Raw genomic sequence first — 17,766 nt, 5'->3', positions numbered from 1 at the left:
CATAATAGAGAGATAATATCATATAAGGCAGGGATAAGTGATACTTAGAAAATGACAAAAGAAAGCAAAAATGCAGGAAACACACTATCGTTACTCAGCTGCAAATTCCTACTGGGTGAGTGGGCCAGATAAGCTCCATGCCTCCCCACCCTGCCACCTCCCTTTGCTACCCACTGTGCAGAATTTGCAATCCCTGTCCTTTGTCTTTCTGTCAGTGTCTGCCAATGGGGATCACTGGCAGGAGATTGGAGAAGGGAGGAGAATGAGGTCAGTACACTATTGTCTCTATGATCATCTCAGGTTAGTTGCATTCCTCCACCAATGGAAGATGGCTGGTTTGAATAACTACTGCCTTCCCCCTACAAGATTCAGGTCTTTATAAATGGTTTCTTTAAAAATAAACTCTTCTTGGTAAGAAGATGCAATGTGAAAAAGACAGTCTCCTCAACAAATGGTGTTGGGAAAACTGGACAGCAACATACAGAAGAATGAAACTGAACCACTTTCTTACACCACACACAAAAATAAACTCAAAATGTACTAAGGACCTAAATGCGAGACCTGAAACCATAAAAATTCTAGAAGAGTGCAGGGCAGTAATTTCTCTGACATCAGCCATAACAACACTTTTCTTGATATGTCCCATGAGGCAAAAGAAACAAAAACAAAAATAAGTTATTGCAACTACATCAAAATAAAGAGCTTCTGCACAGTGAAGGAAAGAATCAACAAAACTAAAAGATAATCTACTGAATGGGAAAAGATATTGCAAGTGATATATCTGATAAGGGGTTAATATCCAAAATATATAAAGAACTTATAAAACTCTACACTCAAAAAACGAATAATCCAATTTAGAAATGGGCAGAAGACATGAACAGACATTTCTCTAAAGAAGACACAGATGGCCAATAGACACATGAAAAGATGCTCAACGGCACTAATTATTAGGGAAACACAAATCAAAACCACCTATCAGAATGGCTAAAATAAAAAACACAAGAAACAATGAGTGTTGGTAAGGATGTGGAGAAAAAGGAATCCTCTTGCACTGTTGGTGGGAATGCAAACTGGTACAGTCATTGTGAAAAACAGTATGGAAACATTCCTCAAAAAATTAAAAATAGAATTACCATATGATAGAGTTATCACACTACTGTATATTTGCCCAAAGAATTAAAAAACACTAATTCAAAAGGATACATGTATCTTTATGTTTACTGCAGCATTATTTACAATAGCCAAATATGGAAGCAGCTCAACTGTCCATCAATAGATGAATGAGTAAAGAGTATATATATGTACATATATATATACACATATATATATACATATATATGTATATATATATATATAATGGAATATTACTCAGCCATAAAAAGGAATGAAATCCTGCCATTAGCAATAACATGGATGAATCCAGAGGATATAATGCTAAGTGAAATACGTAGATCAAGAAACACAAATACCATATAATTTTACTCATGCATGGAATTTAAGCAGCAAAACAAACAAAGAAAAAAAGAGACAAAAAACAGACTCTTAAACATCCAGAACAAACTGATGGTTACCAGAGGGGAGGTAGGTGGGGGATGGGCGAAGTAGGCGAAGGGGATTAAAGAGCACACTTGTCATGATGAGCACTGAGTAATGTAAAGAATTGTTTAATCACTGTATTATACACCTGAACCTGGTATAAAACTGTACCTTAATTATACTGCAATTAAAAAAAGATGTTAAACTCCTGAGTTGGAAGAATGGCTAAATCATGCTACGATTCACCACTTTCATGTCAGGTTCACCGTGTTGCTGGCTGTGTATTCTGGGGATAAACAAACCAAGCTGAAGTTGGCTGTCACTGATCAATTAAGTAGGACTAAACCCTGAAAAAAAGAACCCTCCTTGAATCATCCTATATACAGTACGAAGGCATAGTCTTTTAGAGATAGATATAGAAGATATGGCCTTTAAAATTTTTTCTGACTCTCTGTATTCAATACTTAGGTCAAATCTCTCACCTCAGTCAAGAATGCCTCATTCCTCAGACCTCACAGATTGTTAATGTCACTAGATGGCAGCATAGCTAAATAATATTAGCTGCAGGTATTTATTTATTTATTTATTTATTTATTTATTTATTAAGGCATAAAAACGACTTTGGGGACTGATTTTATAAAAATAAGTAGAGGTAACTGCAAATTCCACAGTAAAAAAAAAAAAAAAAGACAAACCCAAGACTTAAGAGGAATATGAATAAATGACCATGGGTAGAAAAAAGTATACTTCAAAATATAGACAAAACATCATTATGTGACATTCTCCTGTGACAGAACATTTGGAGACTACAGACTATAAGGAGAGTTTAAATATATACAATAACCTTTCATATGCACCAAATAGTCTACTTATGTCTTACCATTTCTTTCTTTTTTCACGTCCATTTTTGATGAATCTGTTTTAAAGAGGAATACACAGAGAAGTATGATTATTAATGTATAGCAGTTCCCTTAATTAGTCAAAATAAACTCATATGAATAAGAACAAAATGACTATGCTTGGATACCAACGGCAGGACTGCATCAAACAGGACTGAGTGTAGCTCTGGTCAAGCCATCTGGGCCCGACATCAGGGCAGAGCAGCCCTGGGGCACTGTCTCTCAAGTGTCTGGTCAAATCGGACAGTGGGTCAGTTCTGTGTTGTAAAGTCATAATATGTAGACATTGCAGGAAGAGTTATACACTTTTCATACTTCAAAATCTATCCAATTCTTAGCAAAGGGAAATCAAGTAGTCACAAGATGAATGAGAGATTTTGATTTACCAAAGATTTTTTTCACACCAAAAAAGGCTTAAAATATAACACACCTTTAAATAACAGAGTACTCATTGCATTTAAATTTAACTGAATCTGTGCTCTATTTTAATCAAGTAATAGAAGGATCCTAATATTAAAACATTTTAATTACTTGATAAGAATACAGAATTTATTAGTAGTCAATAGGATTAAAGCAGAACATTCTGCTTTGGTGTGTGAAAATTTAACACAACTTTTTAAGACAGCTAGTTAAAATATAAAATCATCATTTCTTATTGCCAATATTGTTGTATCAACGATTCCTGATATTTTATCTCTATTTCCCTCTTCAGTTATGGAGGACTTTTGCTTTCATTTTCAACGTTATCATTTTTATACTGGTTAAATTTATTCCGATGAATGCATATATAGGTATGCATACCTAATATTCAGGAAAAATGGCTTTTTAAGGTCAGAACTAAGTTAGCCTTAAAGGGGCATTAATCTAAAAAATTATTATTATGGATGAATTTTTTTGTTATTCATTATAATTTAAGTTTATGTACTATGAAGAAACTATTTCCTGGCTGAGACCTCTGGGATAAGAAATGGATGTTCTGCTGGGTTCCCCATTTATCTACCTTTTCTCCAAATTTCTCTAGTACATTATTATACAGTAATTATCCCAGTGATTACCAAATGCCATCCTGCATTCATGCAACCATGCATTCATTCAACTATTTCCTGAGGCTTTCTTCTAGGCACTCGAATATCATGGCAAAGCAAACCAAATCACTGCCTTTAAGGAGTGATTCAAGTGAGGGAGACACATAAACAAATAGGTAATACTATACAGGAGAGCAACAAGTGATATACTTAGAAAACTAAAAGGAGCCCCTCTGAAATAGGGGAAACAAAAACTTCAACTTTGCTCTAGGTCCCAGCGCCAAATTTTAATCTCGCTCTAAAATCAACATGCATTCTTAATTCTGAGTAGGGGTAATAAGTAAAAGAAAAACAGTTTAAATTTTAAAAACTTTATGGTACCTTGGCTAAACATAATAAAGCGTCTCTGGTTGACGTTGAAGTTAGCATTGCACAGCTGGCATATAATAGCAACTCTGTTGTGTAGAGCAGCATGATGGAAAATAGCATAACCTGCTTCATCTGAAACATTGATGGTCGAGCTTGAGGTTTTACGGCTAAATGTGTGGAAAACAGCAGATAATCCTCTTTCAACAGCAGACTTCATACCAAATGGGATGCTCTAAAATTATTAAGAGGGCCAGAATAAATTTTTTCAAAATATACTTAACATTTAGCATAAGGGGGAAAAAAGGACAATGTATTTATAATAAATATAATGCTAATATATAACATAATCAATAAATATATATTAATATTATCACGGGACAGGCGCTCAGGTACAGTGGAATTTTCACAAGATCCATGTGGAAAGTGTCTCACTGGACAATGGTTAAAGTTATTAGAACTATAAAGAAACATTGAGAAATTTAAAAAATATTTTTGGGAAGTTTTTTTTTTCTCCCCCTCTTTTTAGGGAGAAATTGTAGATCCTTCTTTGGAGACAATTAAAACAGGATAGACAATTTTCTTTCTGAAATACTTACACAAATGGAGATCACTGGGTTCCTTTTCTGATTTAAGAACCATCTAATTTAGAAATCTAGAAACTAGAAATATATAGCTATAGAATTTATACGATTTGTATAAGAGTACACTCTTCTTTGAGACATTCTGACTACTTAATATTTTAAGATTTGATTTAAGTTTGATTTGGTTCAGGACGACAGGTTTATTCCTCAGGTTTGGTTCTGAGGACTGAAGTTCGACTCTGCCGTTTACTAGCTGTGTGATTTGGAAAAGATCCTTAACTTGCTGTGCCTCAGGTTTCTCTTTTGTAAATTAAGAATGATAACAATAGTACTAATACCTTGAAAAAATTTGTTAAAAGGATTTATAAAATGCCTGGCACAGAAAATAAGCACTCAATAAATACTAGCCATTATTAAGATTAGTCACAATCTTAACAGTTCATTGACAGATTATTTTGTAACCCTACCAGAAATTTATAATCCAGAATCATATAGCTTCTAAGCTGCTAAAATGTGGAATTTTTATTTCACACTGAAAACTTTATTTAACCTAATATTTCTCCCTAAGATAAAAAGTTGAGACATATACTTATCTACAATAACATATTATCTATAATAGTTTCCTACACTGAAGTGTGTGATAATTACTGAAATACCTTGCATTTCATAGCTTTTTTGAAACCAAATTTTTTCTTAAATTGTTCATGTAATTGAGCATCTGTTAGTGGAAGTCTTTTCGGTTTCAGATTGCTCACGACTTCATTTATGGCTCCCCACCACTTTGTCTTATATAGTTGATGATAGTAAGTTTCAAGTTCAAAACAGATCACATAGTAGCTATAAAAAAATAAAGAAAAAAGATAAATCTTTCTGACTTCGAAATAATTTGCTACTTTTTTTCTATGCTGACTAAACTATTTTTCTATAATAATTACAAATACAAAACTGTAGTTTAAATTGTACTTGATTGAAAAAGAAGGTCTTAGGGAAATACTGTTATGAACTGGTTGGAGGCAAATATCCTCTCTTGACCTTTACTTCCATCCCAACTTTCTGAATATAATAGACTTCTGCAGGGATGGAGGCACATTTGAGGACCTGTTTGCATTTATTTGAAGTTATCATTCTTCTCATCTACCATCCTCTCTCCCAAAAGGAAACTAGACCACAAAAATAGAAACTGAAGGCTGTCTTCATGCACACCTTGCAGACACAGTGCCAGTCCAGGTGGTGGGACTTGTCACATTTCCCGTGGGCCCCTACAACCTCTTCTTTTTATGGACTTCTCCAGGGAGCTGGCTCTGGCTGTGGTAAACTGTTATGGGGTCAGGAGCTGCTGACTACCCCTGCAGCCCTGGTACTCAGTGATGTACTCTTAGATCACTGCTGAGGCAATGAAACAGACTTATAAATTTAAAAAATACCAAGGGAATATGGGTTGATTTCTTCTAGAAATTCAATTTACTTCTCCAATACAAATCAAGCATTTAGAATTAACAGGGGGCTCTCCTACCTTAGAAACTGAAGAAACAACAGGTGGTGAAGGTGGCTATGCCCTGAGAAGGTCTCTACCACAGAATTTTGTGACCTCCCCCCCAAGACTGGCTACACAACCTGCAATGGGATGACACTGAAAGCACAGAAAGCCCAGACAGCCAGTGCTGTGAGGGAGCCCTTATCCAAGGACTGCAGTGACATACCACTGTTCTTACTCAAAACCTTTGTGCAGTCATCAGCAGGGACTATGAGGGAGCCTCACTTTTAAAATAACTCCCTTCATATTCTTCTGCCTGGGAATCTGCACTCAGCTTCTGAGGAGCTTCCGGAACCACATTTCCCTGATATACCACTGTCATATTAAGCTGATTTCTGACCTGCCCCCTAATACCCACAACAGTATCACAATGCTGGTATGTTCCCCCCAAAATAGGACATTTTAGTACTGGTATAAATTAATCTTTTTGCTCCAGTCATTGTCACCTTAATAATTCATGGGTTCTTGTACTTTTACGGGTGGCCAAATCCTGAGTATCTGACTGTGGTCCCTATTTTTTTGATTCTGGTGTGGTAGGAGAACCCAACCTGAACCAAAATCAATCTAGGACTTGGATGTTTCCAGGCATGCCTGGAGGGCCAGCTGAACTGATCCTGTTTTCATAAGGGACCAGGGGTTTCCTAGGAGATAAACTATTCTGAGGAAAAAGAATATCAAGACACATGAGCTCAGACCAATAACAATGCCCTTAAAATCAAAGAGGGGAGATTTTAAGGCGGCATGTTTTCAATCATTCAAATTATTCTCTGATCCAGCACCAACACAGAATGATTCCTACATCACAGGAAAGAACAACTGTTAGCAAAACGACCAAAAAAGTTGTTTTTGCACCAAATTCTTAGGGGTTCAAGGCAGCACTTCCTTGAAACCAATAAAATCAGGAAAGAAATTCTCCTTGTTTCACTGGATTGGCTTCCACATGTCTCACAGCTGATGCATGCTATTCAGCAGGCATGAGGAGTGAACCCCAGAAGGGACACCTGATCCACAACCAGGACCAACAGTGTCTCTAATGCAAGGGCATTACTGCTGAGTTGCCTTCGTGGGGGCCTACTGAGTGCCAGGAGCCCAGCACCAGATCATTACAGAGAGCTCAGACAGGCAAGAAGGAAACTGAAGATATCTCACCAAGCACAGCTTTCATCTCACCCGATTCCCTGCATGCCCAGGATCATTAGTGTCCAGCCAGACACTACACCCTGGGAGAATAAAGCATTATTCAGAGGTGCTTCCAGGACCCTATTTAGCTTGGCAAGGGTTGTACATGGAGTATGTCAACAGGTACTGGATCCATGAGTGAGAGATTTCCTCCACCAGGAAGATGCACACTAACTGTCCATTCCAGAGGCATGAGGGTCATTAGCCTCATGGTCTGTGACTTCATCTCTAGTACCATGTGTGCATCCAGGCAGTATTAACAGAAAGATCCACCTTTCATTGTTTATCCTGCTTCTCCCTCTGTCTTGTTTCTGGTATGTTCCTCATTGCCATGCATCTTAAGAGAAATTTATAATCTTTGTCTTTACTTCTTCACATTCCATGAACTTTCCCCAACTTCACTCTTCGGCTCACTACACATAGCCTATAACCAGAACTAATTCTCTTACCAAATCATTGCCAAATTGAGTCCTCTCTTTAGTCTTAAGTTGACTTGGCCTTTTCTCTGTTGAATTTGATGCTTCTAACTATTTCCGTATTTTAAAAATTCTCCCCATTTGGCTTCCATGCTATCATACTTTATTGGTTCTCCTCTCCGTATCATTCCTTCTCAGTCTCCTCTGCTCTCTCTTCTGCATCTCCTCACCCCATTTAAAAGCTGCTATTTTCCAGAGTTCCAGAGTTGTTCTCTAAACCACTTCCATGCCTTAAAAAAACAAAACCAAAAAACCTCTCCTATATGCTTTTCAACCTCAAGTCTCTACCTCCTAATAACAATGCCCATGGCTCCACTTTCCATATTTCCAAACTTCAGTGTCCAAGATATGAAAATCCAAGAATACTCTACATAAAAGACCCTAGAAAAACTTAGAGAAACATATAGCTTCAAAAGATGACAGGCATAACAAGACCCAGGAGGGGAAGAGGAGTTTAAATCATATTCTTTATGGAACTAAAGGGCTTTGGGCTGAGTCCACTGCTTTTCAGTAGGCCCGCCTCCATCCCCTATAATCACGGTGACAGTTATAAGAACTAATCACCATCTCTAAGGATTATTATACAGAATGTACCAAAGAGCATGAAGTAATAAATATACTATTTAATACTTTGTTGAATCTGTATTTCATTCACGTGGGTTATTGTTCTAGGATCTCTATGCTGAATATTAAGTTAGCCTTTGCATTTTCACACTTTCCTTGTTTTCTCCTAACTTTCAACAAGTTGTGGCTACTGTGAATAATTACTGAAAGTTCCTTACCTTTTTCCATTAAGTTCCATGACTGGTATTGAGTAATATTCTTTGTATCCTGAATCTTCTACAAAAGCATTAGCAGCACAATCCCGTATTGTTTCTAAGTTGTTCTAAAATATGAATTATGTTACTAAAAACATATCTTTAAACAACCCTAAACAATTATGGCTTCTTTTAGATGAAATTTTATACTTGCAAATGATAAATTTTTAATACAATATCCCACCAGACCCTAATGATAACTTCATGTATCCAATTCCTACTTCAGGAGTGAGGGAAAAATACAAAAGATAATGTAAGGAAGGTACAAAAGCAATGGTAATTCAAATGTTATAATGTTTATATTAAATTCTAGATTAAATTATTGTTCTTAAACTCTAGAGGATCTCTGTTCTAATACTAATCTTTGAGGAAAATAGAAGAATATGTGGTGAATGTTGAAGGATTTCTACTATACTCTTTGATTAACTATTTTAGGGCACATTTGGTCCATTAGAGGTCTATAAATTCTGTGAGGATAGTTGTACCTTACTTATCATCTCATCTCTGACAGCTAACATACCTCAGATATAGTTGCACTTAATTCATGTATGTTACATAATGTATGAAAAGATTAGTGAGTTAGGAAGATAATCATTTGGAGACCGGCCTAGTGCCTGTTTCAACAGAGACTGTTTCTGGATGGAGAATAAGATAAAAGAGTTGAGAAATGATAAACCATTTCAAGAACAATAATAATTTAAACCTTAAAATCTTCCAAAGCACTCTCAATTGAAGGTGTGCTGATATCAAATTCAATTCCTCCATGAACATGAAAATACTGATCCTCTTTGTAGTGAAAATGCTGGCATTTAAAATCTCGTCCATAAATAAATGGAGGCAATTCTCGCTCTGTCTTGACCTTGTCATCTCCGAAAATGAAAACAAACTTTAATTCAAAAAGTGAAAACAGCATATACACAATCATATTTTGAAGATCCAGATAAACCAAGTGGAAAAAAACCCACATTAAATGAAAATCTTGACAATTATAGTATCTAAAATCATGGCCTTAGTTTATATTTTAAACATGAAAATATATTTATATCATATATTTTGGACATTTTCTATAGTTTCATTGTATAGACATTTCAAGAGAATAGTCAAAACATTATTCTACTTATTGATTTCTATGTGTGAGTTCAAGACTAATATCTTACCTCCAATTGTCAGAAAAGATTTGAAACTATGCCTCAGAGATTCTTGGGCTAAATAAACAAAAACTTAACCTGAGCTGGTTCAGGCAAAAAGAGGCATTAAAAAGAAATAGGTGGGTATCTCTTACTGACAAAAATAACCAGCTCACTTTTTTGGAAAGTAATAAAACCACACATACAACATTTATTTTAGAAAAACAATTTTCTAAAACTCCAGTAATGATTAGGTTTGCCTAATATTTTGACTTATTAGCAGAATATGGTTTCATCAATGTAAAGTATATAATGTATTTTGAGAAACGTAAAAGGTACAGAAAAGTACAAGGAATAATATAACACCCTAATATCACCACCTGGAACTACTAACATTTAGTCATATTTGCTTCCAATAATCTAAGTAATAAAACATTACAGGTATAGCTAACATTCTCTTTAATCAAAGGCCTCTTAGTTCCACACTGCCCTCCTACCTCCCCCACCACCCCAGGATAAGAATGGTCATGAGCCCATTTTTAAGTAGTTCACAGATAAGGGTAATAATTTTCACCATTTGAATGCTCATGATACAAATTTTCATTAAATGATTTGCAAAATTTCTACTGAAAATTTGCCACCTGAATAGAATTTCTACTGCAAATTTGCCCACCATGATAAGTCTCCATGTTTGGGCATCAAAGAAAACATATAAATTTTGTGCTAATCTGGGTGGAAGGAATAGTTTGCACTACATGCCTGTCAAAGTCCATGTAAGTACAGTCCTACTTCAGCTCTCTATTCTCTTACATTGGTTTATTTGTGTATAACAGTGCTAATACACTAGTAAAGTTTTAAAATTTGTTTTCATTTCTTTTTCAGAAATGTGACACCATTCATGATGCTTTAATATTAATTGCAGAATCATTTATAAACTTTCATGAAAAACATGACAGGGATTTTGAATAGAAGTGCATTGAATTTATAGGTTTATAGATCAGATATGATACATTCACAGTGTATCATATGTCTCATCATGAACATGGCATATTTCCCTATTTTTCTTTTTTTTTTTTTTAAAGATTTTATTTATTTATTCGACAGAGATAGAGACAGCCAGCAAGAGAGGGAACGCAAGCAGGGGGAGTGGGAGAGGGAAGAAGCAGGCTCATAGCGGAGGAGCCTGATGTGGGGCTCGATCCCATAACGCCGGGATCACGCCCTGAGCCGAAGGCAGACGACCAACCGCTGTGCCACCCAGGCAACTCTATTTCCCTATTTTTCTAAGAATTTAGTTTTAAGTCTTCTAATAGCCCCTATTATTGGTATAAATATATACCAAGTACTATGCACATGTAGCAAATATTTGTAACTACTTTGGAGACATTAAATTTTGTTTTGTTTTGTTTCCTAATAGGCTACAGCAAGGTTATATGCCTGGACTCACCTACTACAAACAAAACTGAATTTAAACATAAATTTAATCGATCTATCTATCTATATAATTATTTTATATTTGTTGTTTTGATGATACACTTACCTGAAAAAGGTGGAAGCAGACTACTTAAATATGGAACTTTCATCTTCTTTTTTAAACTCAAGAGAAATGGAGTCAGAAAACATATTAACTTTAGGTATCCTATCCCTCTTCTGATTTCTTTTTTCTTCTCAAAGTATTTCTGAATAACCTTTTTCTGAAGATATAATCTTTGCTGTAATCTCTGGTAGGTACAAATATCAAGATAATCCTGCTTATATTTTATAGCATTAGTGAGCCAATAGGCTGTTTCAAATATAAAAACATTTTCATACTGTTGAACTTGTGTGGTGCTAAATGTCAACTTTAGCATAATGTTTTCAGCATATTTCATAAAAACAGCTTTTTCTTCAGGACTATTGGGATTATATGTTGGATCTTCATTCACATCTTCATCATAGATTCCATTAAAGTCCGGATCCTTTGTAATATCAATCAGACCTTAACAGTAAAAAAAAAAAAAAAAAAAAAGAATTTAGTGAAAACATCATACTTGGCTTCTGGATAAATAGATGAGGTTGAATACTGGGTTTCATCTTGAAATCCTACTAAAGTGACAATAAAGGGATAATAAGATGCCAAAAAAAATTGTTAAAAGATGGAAAGCACGTGGATGAGTGGTAACTAAGCAGAGTAAAGAAAGACGGAAGCTTATAGAACTAGAATAGACACAATCCCATGGATACAGTGCAAGTCCCATATTTAATCAGGGTAACTATGGAAGAACAAGAAAATGTGATCTCCCTTTAAGCCAGGATTTGGCTTCTCACTTGGCTAAAAGTATAATTTTTTTTCAAGCCTTATATTACACATTTCTTGTTTTTGCTGGTATCAGAAGCTAAACATATACAATACAGAACTTTCCTGCTAACTAATCCTGATGAAATAAGAATTAAAACTTGATTTTACTCTCTTATAAGTGACAAATTTCCTGTTACATTTTCTTCCTATTTATGATGAAATTAAGGGCTTGTCAAATTGTCGTTGTAAGGACAGTTACACTTATAATGTCACCCTTAATCTAAGCTTGAGAAAAATGCATTGAATCATAAAATAATGTCTCGGTAGAAAATTTGGAGTCTGTATGTAACGTATGGCCTTAAAAGTGCAAGTGATATATCAATGTGTCTCCCTTTCTTTTTCCTTTTTGTCCTTCCCCAAATCTATTAAAAAAAAACAAAAACAACAACAACAAAAAACCAAAAAAAGCCAGAATACAGTTGGATTTTTAAATGGCCACTTGCCTTTTGCACAAGTTAAATTAAGAAATTATAAAGAGGGGCGCCTGGGTGGCACAGCGGTTAAGCGTCTGCCTTCTGCTCAGGGCGTGATCCTGGCGTTAGTCTGCCTTCTGCTCAGGGCGTGATCCTGGCGTTATGGGATCGAGCCCCACATCAGGCTCCTCCGCTAAGAGCCTGCTTCTTCCTCTCCCACTCCCCCTGCTTGTGTTCTCTCGCTGGCTGTCTCTATCTCTGTCAAATAAATAAATAAAATCTTTTAAAAAAATTATAAAGAAATTAAGGTATTTCTGAAAAGCATTAAAGTATTTCCAAAAAAATCTGAACATAAGCCAGAGTATTTGTTGACATCTCTAAAATTTTGGAGCCTGAGATGGCTGGGGCCAACAGGCAGGCAGCAAGTCAATTCTCACGGAGAGAGGCACGAAGGCTTAGAAATTGGAAGCACATGGAACCTCTGACTGACGGGTCCTAGCGTTAGAATTACTCCCCTCCCCCTCTCCAAAACAAAGGGAAGACAAGTTGGAGGGGAGGAGGAGGCGGCTTAGAAACTGGAATCACGTGGAACCTCTGAGGACGGGTCCTAGTGATAGAATTACAAAAAAAAAGGGGGGGGGAGGAGGCGCAGAAAAGATAGGTTCAAAATCTGATTAAGATGCACTGAAACCCCCAGATCGCATTCCCCAGATAGCCCAGCCCCTCCCCTTCTGTAAAAGGTTTGAGCAGCTGAGTTGAAAACCGGGTACCGTGAGAGTCTGCGCGCTGAAGAGAGATCCAAAGCCCCCTCCCCTCCTCTTGCCCCAGACTCGCCCCCCGTCCAGGAAAGAGACTGCAGCAAACAGACCGATCAAAGAGGAAAGACCTACAGATGTAGCATGTGGGGAGAGGCTCCCCAGTGAACAAAGTTTCTTCCTGAGCCCACTACAGGGCGCAGTACCAGTCAGCAAGCTCTGTTCCTGCCCCACTCCTACATGAGAACAACCTGCGAGCATCCTCATACTGGTGACGAAAACCTCTCAGGTGAAAGTCTCAGCCCTGACTTTGGACGGTAAGGAGAAGAGGAAACAACGGGAGGAGGGTGAAGGAAAGAGGAAGGGAGGGGAGGCAAAGAACCGCACGGTGGGGCGGGGCAGAACGGCGGAGGGCGGAGAAGGGGGGAAAGGGATTTTGGAGAGCCAAAAGGGAAGAGCCTAGAAGAGCATCAGTCCGTTCAGATAGAAATAGGAGAATGACGGTGTGGACAGAGACATCTTTAAGGGAAAAAATGGAATTGCCGCACCACCTCATATTTGACTTTACTGAGGGGTGTTGTAAATGGAATTGGAAAGCTAAGCTAATTTTTTTAAATGACACAGTTCATGTCACAAAAAAAAAGTTATTAAAGAAAGGAAATGTGATCACAACGTTATGCAAATCATATGTACAAAGTCATAATAAAGTAAAAAATGTGAAAGGATTTAATTAAAAAAAAACTAGATATAACTAAATTTGGAGGATAAAGGAGGGAAACACAAGATTCCATTGTTTTAACCTGTTAATTTTTTTTAGTCTTATCTCCTGCCCTGCTTTTGCTCCTGAACTCCATTCTTTTTCAATGCCTAATACATGTCTTTATCTGAAGGTCACAGAAACACTCCCAAACGAAATTCATCCTTCCTCTCCCCCAAAGCTGTTTTCTTTCTTTCGTGGTTAATGATACTATTTATCTATCAGTTCCTCAAACTAGAAACCCAAGAGTCTCCTGCAATTCCTTTTCTCTCACATTCTGTTGCTATTAACCACTTAATTTCCACATGTATTGACAGTTTACATTGTGCCATCCACAGTATGAGGTGCTGAGGAATTTAAAGAAGAAAAAGGCACACTTTTCTGTGCTCTTGAAGAGGAGTTTAAGGGCTAATAAGGGAGACACATGAAATCAGTAATTTCAATACAAAATGATGGCGTGTGCATAGAAGAGAGGAGGCTGTGTCTGAATCAAGTCTTGAGAAATGAGTAGCAATAACCTGGGGATGAATGTGGAAGAGTGAGGTGAAGTGGCAGGGAAGAAGGCCATTACAGATAAAGGACAGGGAATGAGCAGAGGCATAAAGAAAAACAGCAACAACCATTTCATTTTACCAGTTGTGGTACTAAACAAGATATATATTTGTATTTTAACTAAAAGTCATCCTCTCCACATTTTTCTATCACAAGAATATGTTTTCCTTATTTCCTCTCATCCCACAAATCTAATGTAATAAATCAAAGAATCCAAGAATTACTCAGATCAAGAAACCCTCCATAATTAAAATCCCCTAAGGAAAACTAGATAATATGACCAGATTTGGGTATGCTCTGTTCTCTACAGCTGTTGCTACTGTTTAAGAGTGGTGTTCACTGGTGGTTTTGTAAATCGCAAATCAGAGAGGTAAATAAAGTTTAACATGGCCGACTGATTCTTAGCCATCTGCCCTCCTAGAAAAAGAGTTTGCCTTCCGCAAAGTTCCTTGGAAATCCACTTTAGCACAGTGTTTAGGCAACGGCATGGTCAGTTGCAAGGCTTGAACCTAGTCTCCCGGTCATGCTAAGGGAGACAGTACCACTTTCCCAAATACGAGTGATGATCTAGAAATTATTGCTATTAATTTGTCATCATATAGCTACAACTACAACGCTTGGATCCCAGTTTCCTGATCAAGTCAGTGGAGGAGTGGTATGCACTTTGCACCTCAAACATTGAGGAGGGTAGGGCTGGAGCCAAGTTACCATGAGTCACACTGTATATCAGACACCTTTTGTTCTCTACCTCACTTCCTGACTATATTTTCCACTCCAGCTTTTGTTGTATTAACCAGTTTCACAAAGACACCTGAATGTGTTTTGCTTCAGATGCACCACGTGGTTCTTATTTTTGCCCTGGGACTTCCCTACTACTGTGGTGTTAGACTTCTGATGGAACCCATCCAGTCATTCCGATACATGAAAAATCTGGAGTGTGAGGGCATTGACCAATAGAGGAGAGGAGCTGGGGAATACATACTGCCCTCTTCTATCCCTTGGGCTGACAACTCTAAAATGTATTCTATGGGACTCCTCAGAGAGTCCCTACAAAATGGACCTCCATGGCACAAGGGGTGAAAACTCAGCAGCACGTCCTTGGATTGATGTTTCACTTTTCCTGTCCCTCATTTCTGTTCCTTGGAGTCATTTCCCATAAGCTACCCTGACTTAAGTCCTCATTTCAGGCTCTAATTTGGGGGTAATGTAGGCTAATACACATTGCTCTTGTACCTGGCCTCTGACCTGGTGTTTCCTTGATCATGCAGTGTAAAAGCCTCACAGCCTGAGTCTGACCCTTGGCTCTGCAAGATTTCACAGTGATGCTTCAAATGTGGTACATGATGGGAACCCATACCTGTTCCTGCTCCTGTGAGTTTCCCCCCATATAGGTCTGGTGTGTGTTCCACTTGGTCATTTACCATTGTTTACCCTATACCATTGTTGCAGTGCGAGAAGCATGCTGGTGCTGCTGGTTCTTCAGTGGAATCCCAAGTGTAGTAGTGGGAGAAGAAACTCTCTGCCCTAGTACGTTGCTCATCTTTGATACCAGCAGCCAATATTACAAAGTGCTTTAGTGTAACACAGCACTCTCCCCAAGGCACATGGTCATGGAGTGACTGAAGTTAGAAAGATTTCCAGACTCATATACAGTGAAAGGGGATCAGAGTCACAGTAGCCTAGGCATGGGTTCCCAGCCAGGAAAAGAGAACTAAGTAGAAATGTCTGGGATGGTTATTTAGCTGATACGTATCAATATGGCCACACTGGTTGTTAAAATATTGATCCCCTTCTTATTTGGTAAATTGAATTGCTGTAGCCCCAAGTTCTTTGAACTCCTCCCTCCCGTGGGATCTCCTGGAAAGCTTCACAATCCTCCAAAGGCTACATATGACAAGCAGAAGATCCTGCTCCAGGATTATGGCTGATGTCTGTTCTTGTTGGTCGGTGCTCATACTGTACTGGTGGTTAAATATTTTTAATATCACCCCTGAAAATGTAGGCAGTAGAAGACAGCGTTAGTTCCTGGGTGCTCCCCCACTCCACCTTCAACTTGATTAGAATGTACCTATGTGTCTCCGATCCTCTCAATCAGGAGCATCACCGTGAGAGGACCCTCACTGGGGGTGGCCTCAGATATGACAGTTGGGCTCACGAGACCAAACGGTGGGCCATGAAGCTGCTTGATATAACGGATTTTATCATCCACTAAGCAGAAGCCCTCTGTTCTTAACTACACAAGACATGTGCTCCTTCCTGCCATGGTCTTGTCTCTTATTATTATTATCGGTACTCTCACCAGAAGATCCAAAGGCTCTTGTGATTTTAATATGTAAATGACATCAGTGTATACCTCTAACCCTGATCACTCCAGAATTTCACTTCTATAATGAAAGTTTCCAGACACATCTTGGCCAATTCTATTACAGAGACATCATCTGGCTTGTGCAATGTTTCCTGCTGTCTTCCAGTGATTAACCAATGGATTGCTGGACAACTTCCAGGACAGAAGAGTCATTAACTACCAAAAAGACATCTTAATTTAGCTGCGTTTTATTTGCATTACCTGAGCTAGGCTTGGAGGTCCTAAACTACCAGTAATGATAGTACTTCTGGGAAAACACCAACATATGTTTTTAAGACTTTGGCTGTGCCATATTCTCTTCAAATGCATCTACATAATGCCAAAATGTTACTGTCCTTTAAGAGGGAACTGTCAAAGGAACACAGAAATGAATGGAATTCGCTAGATATTACTGGCAATACTTTGCATTTCTTCAACCTTATCACCTCAAGGACCTGAATAACAAGAAAGGATTTGTTGGTTCCAGTTCCAGCTATACTCTTTAAAAGCTACTGACCCTCCAATGCTATAGGTACTATAGGTACTCGGCACCTAGCCAGGCGGCATTTGTCCTTACTCCATCAACATCACAGGTTGAGTAATTCTCTCCCAAAGGAGAATTTCTGCCTTATACTCACTACTCTTGGGGCCTGTTCTCAACAGAAGTTGATTACCCTGCATGGAAATGAGAGCTATTAGCTACCTAAACTATCTTTGAGACACAGAAGTACTGTCTTCAAGAGACGGTACTGCTTGCTGGTACACTAAGGCAACATATCTGAAAACCCAACCCAAAGCAGGTGAGTCAGGCTGCCTGACTGTCATCAAGCAAATCTTATTCTTAGGTATTTGAATTTCACAGCAGTCCAGCCACAGATACAGTAAATAGCATCAGTAGCAAACAAACTTCCGTGGTTCAGGTCCTAACCAAGATTCAGAAGTGTTCAGTGATGTGTATTGCTGAAGGTAGTGGCCAGGAATAACCGCCCAATTGTAGCCATTGTACCTAAACACCATCCTGACTGGACACTTAGGATGGTCAAAATTTTGAGCTGATCTACCC

The 17,766-nt window shown here is 37.9% G+C and overlaps 1 protein-coding gene across 1 annotated transcript in view; it reads right to left on the bottom strand.

The window, feature by feature from the left end:
- ANKAR (ankyrin and armadillo repeat containing) overlaps window positions 1-17,766 on the bottom strand; it is a 60,254-nt gene that overhangs the window by 39,518 nt on the left and 2,970 nt on the right. The window contains exons 2-6 of the mRNA XM_002918670.4: window positions 11,085-11,522; window positions 9,121-9,284; window positions 8,382-8,485; window positions 5,067-5,247; window positions 3,842-4,061 (exon numbers count right to left, since the gene is read on the bottom strand). Coding sequence (XP_002918716.1) covers window positions 3,842-4,061; window positions 5,067-5,247; window positions 8,382-8,485; window positions 9,121-9,284; window positions 11,085-11,522 — 1,107 coding nt within the window. The remainder of the gene's footprint in view (window positions 1-3,841; window positions 4,062-5,066; window positions 5,248-8,381; window positions 8,486-9,120; window positions 9,285-11,084; window positions 11,523-17,766) is intronic.

This window comes from Ailuropoda melanoleuca, chromosome 2 (genome assembly GCF_002007445.2).
Source record: "Ailuropoda melanoleuca isolate Jingjing chromosome 2, ASM200744v2, whole genome shotgun sequence".
Classification (NCBI taxonomy): Eukaryota; Metazoa; Chordata; class Mammalia; order Carnivora; family Ursidae; genus Ailuropoda; species Ailuropoda melanoleuca.
The sequence above is the reverse complement of the archived record's forward strand: the minus strand, read 5'-3'. Positions and strand labels throughout refer to the sequence as shown.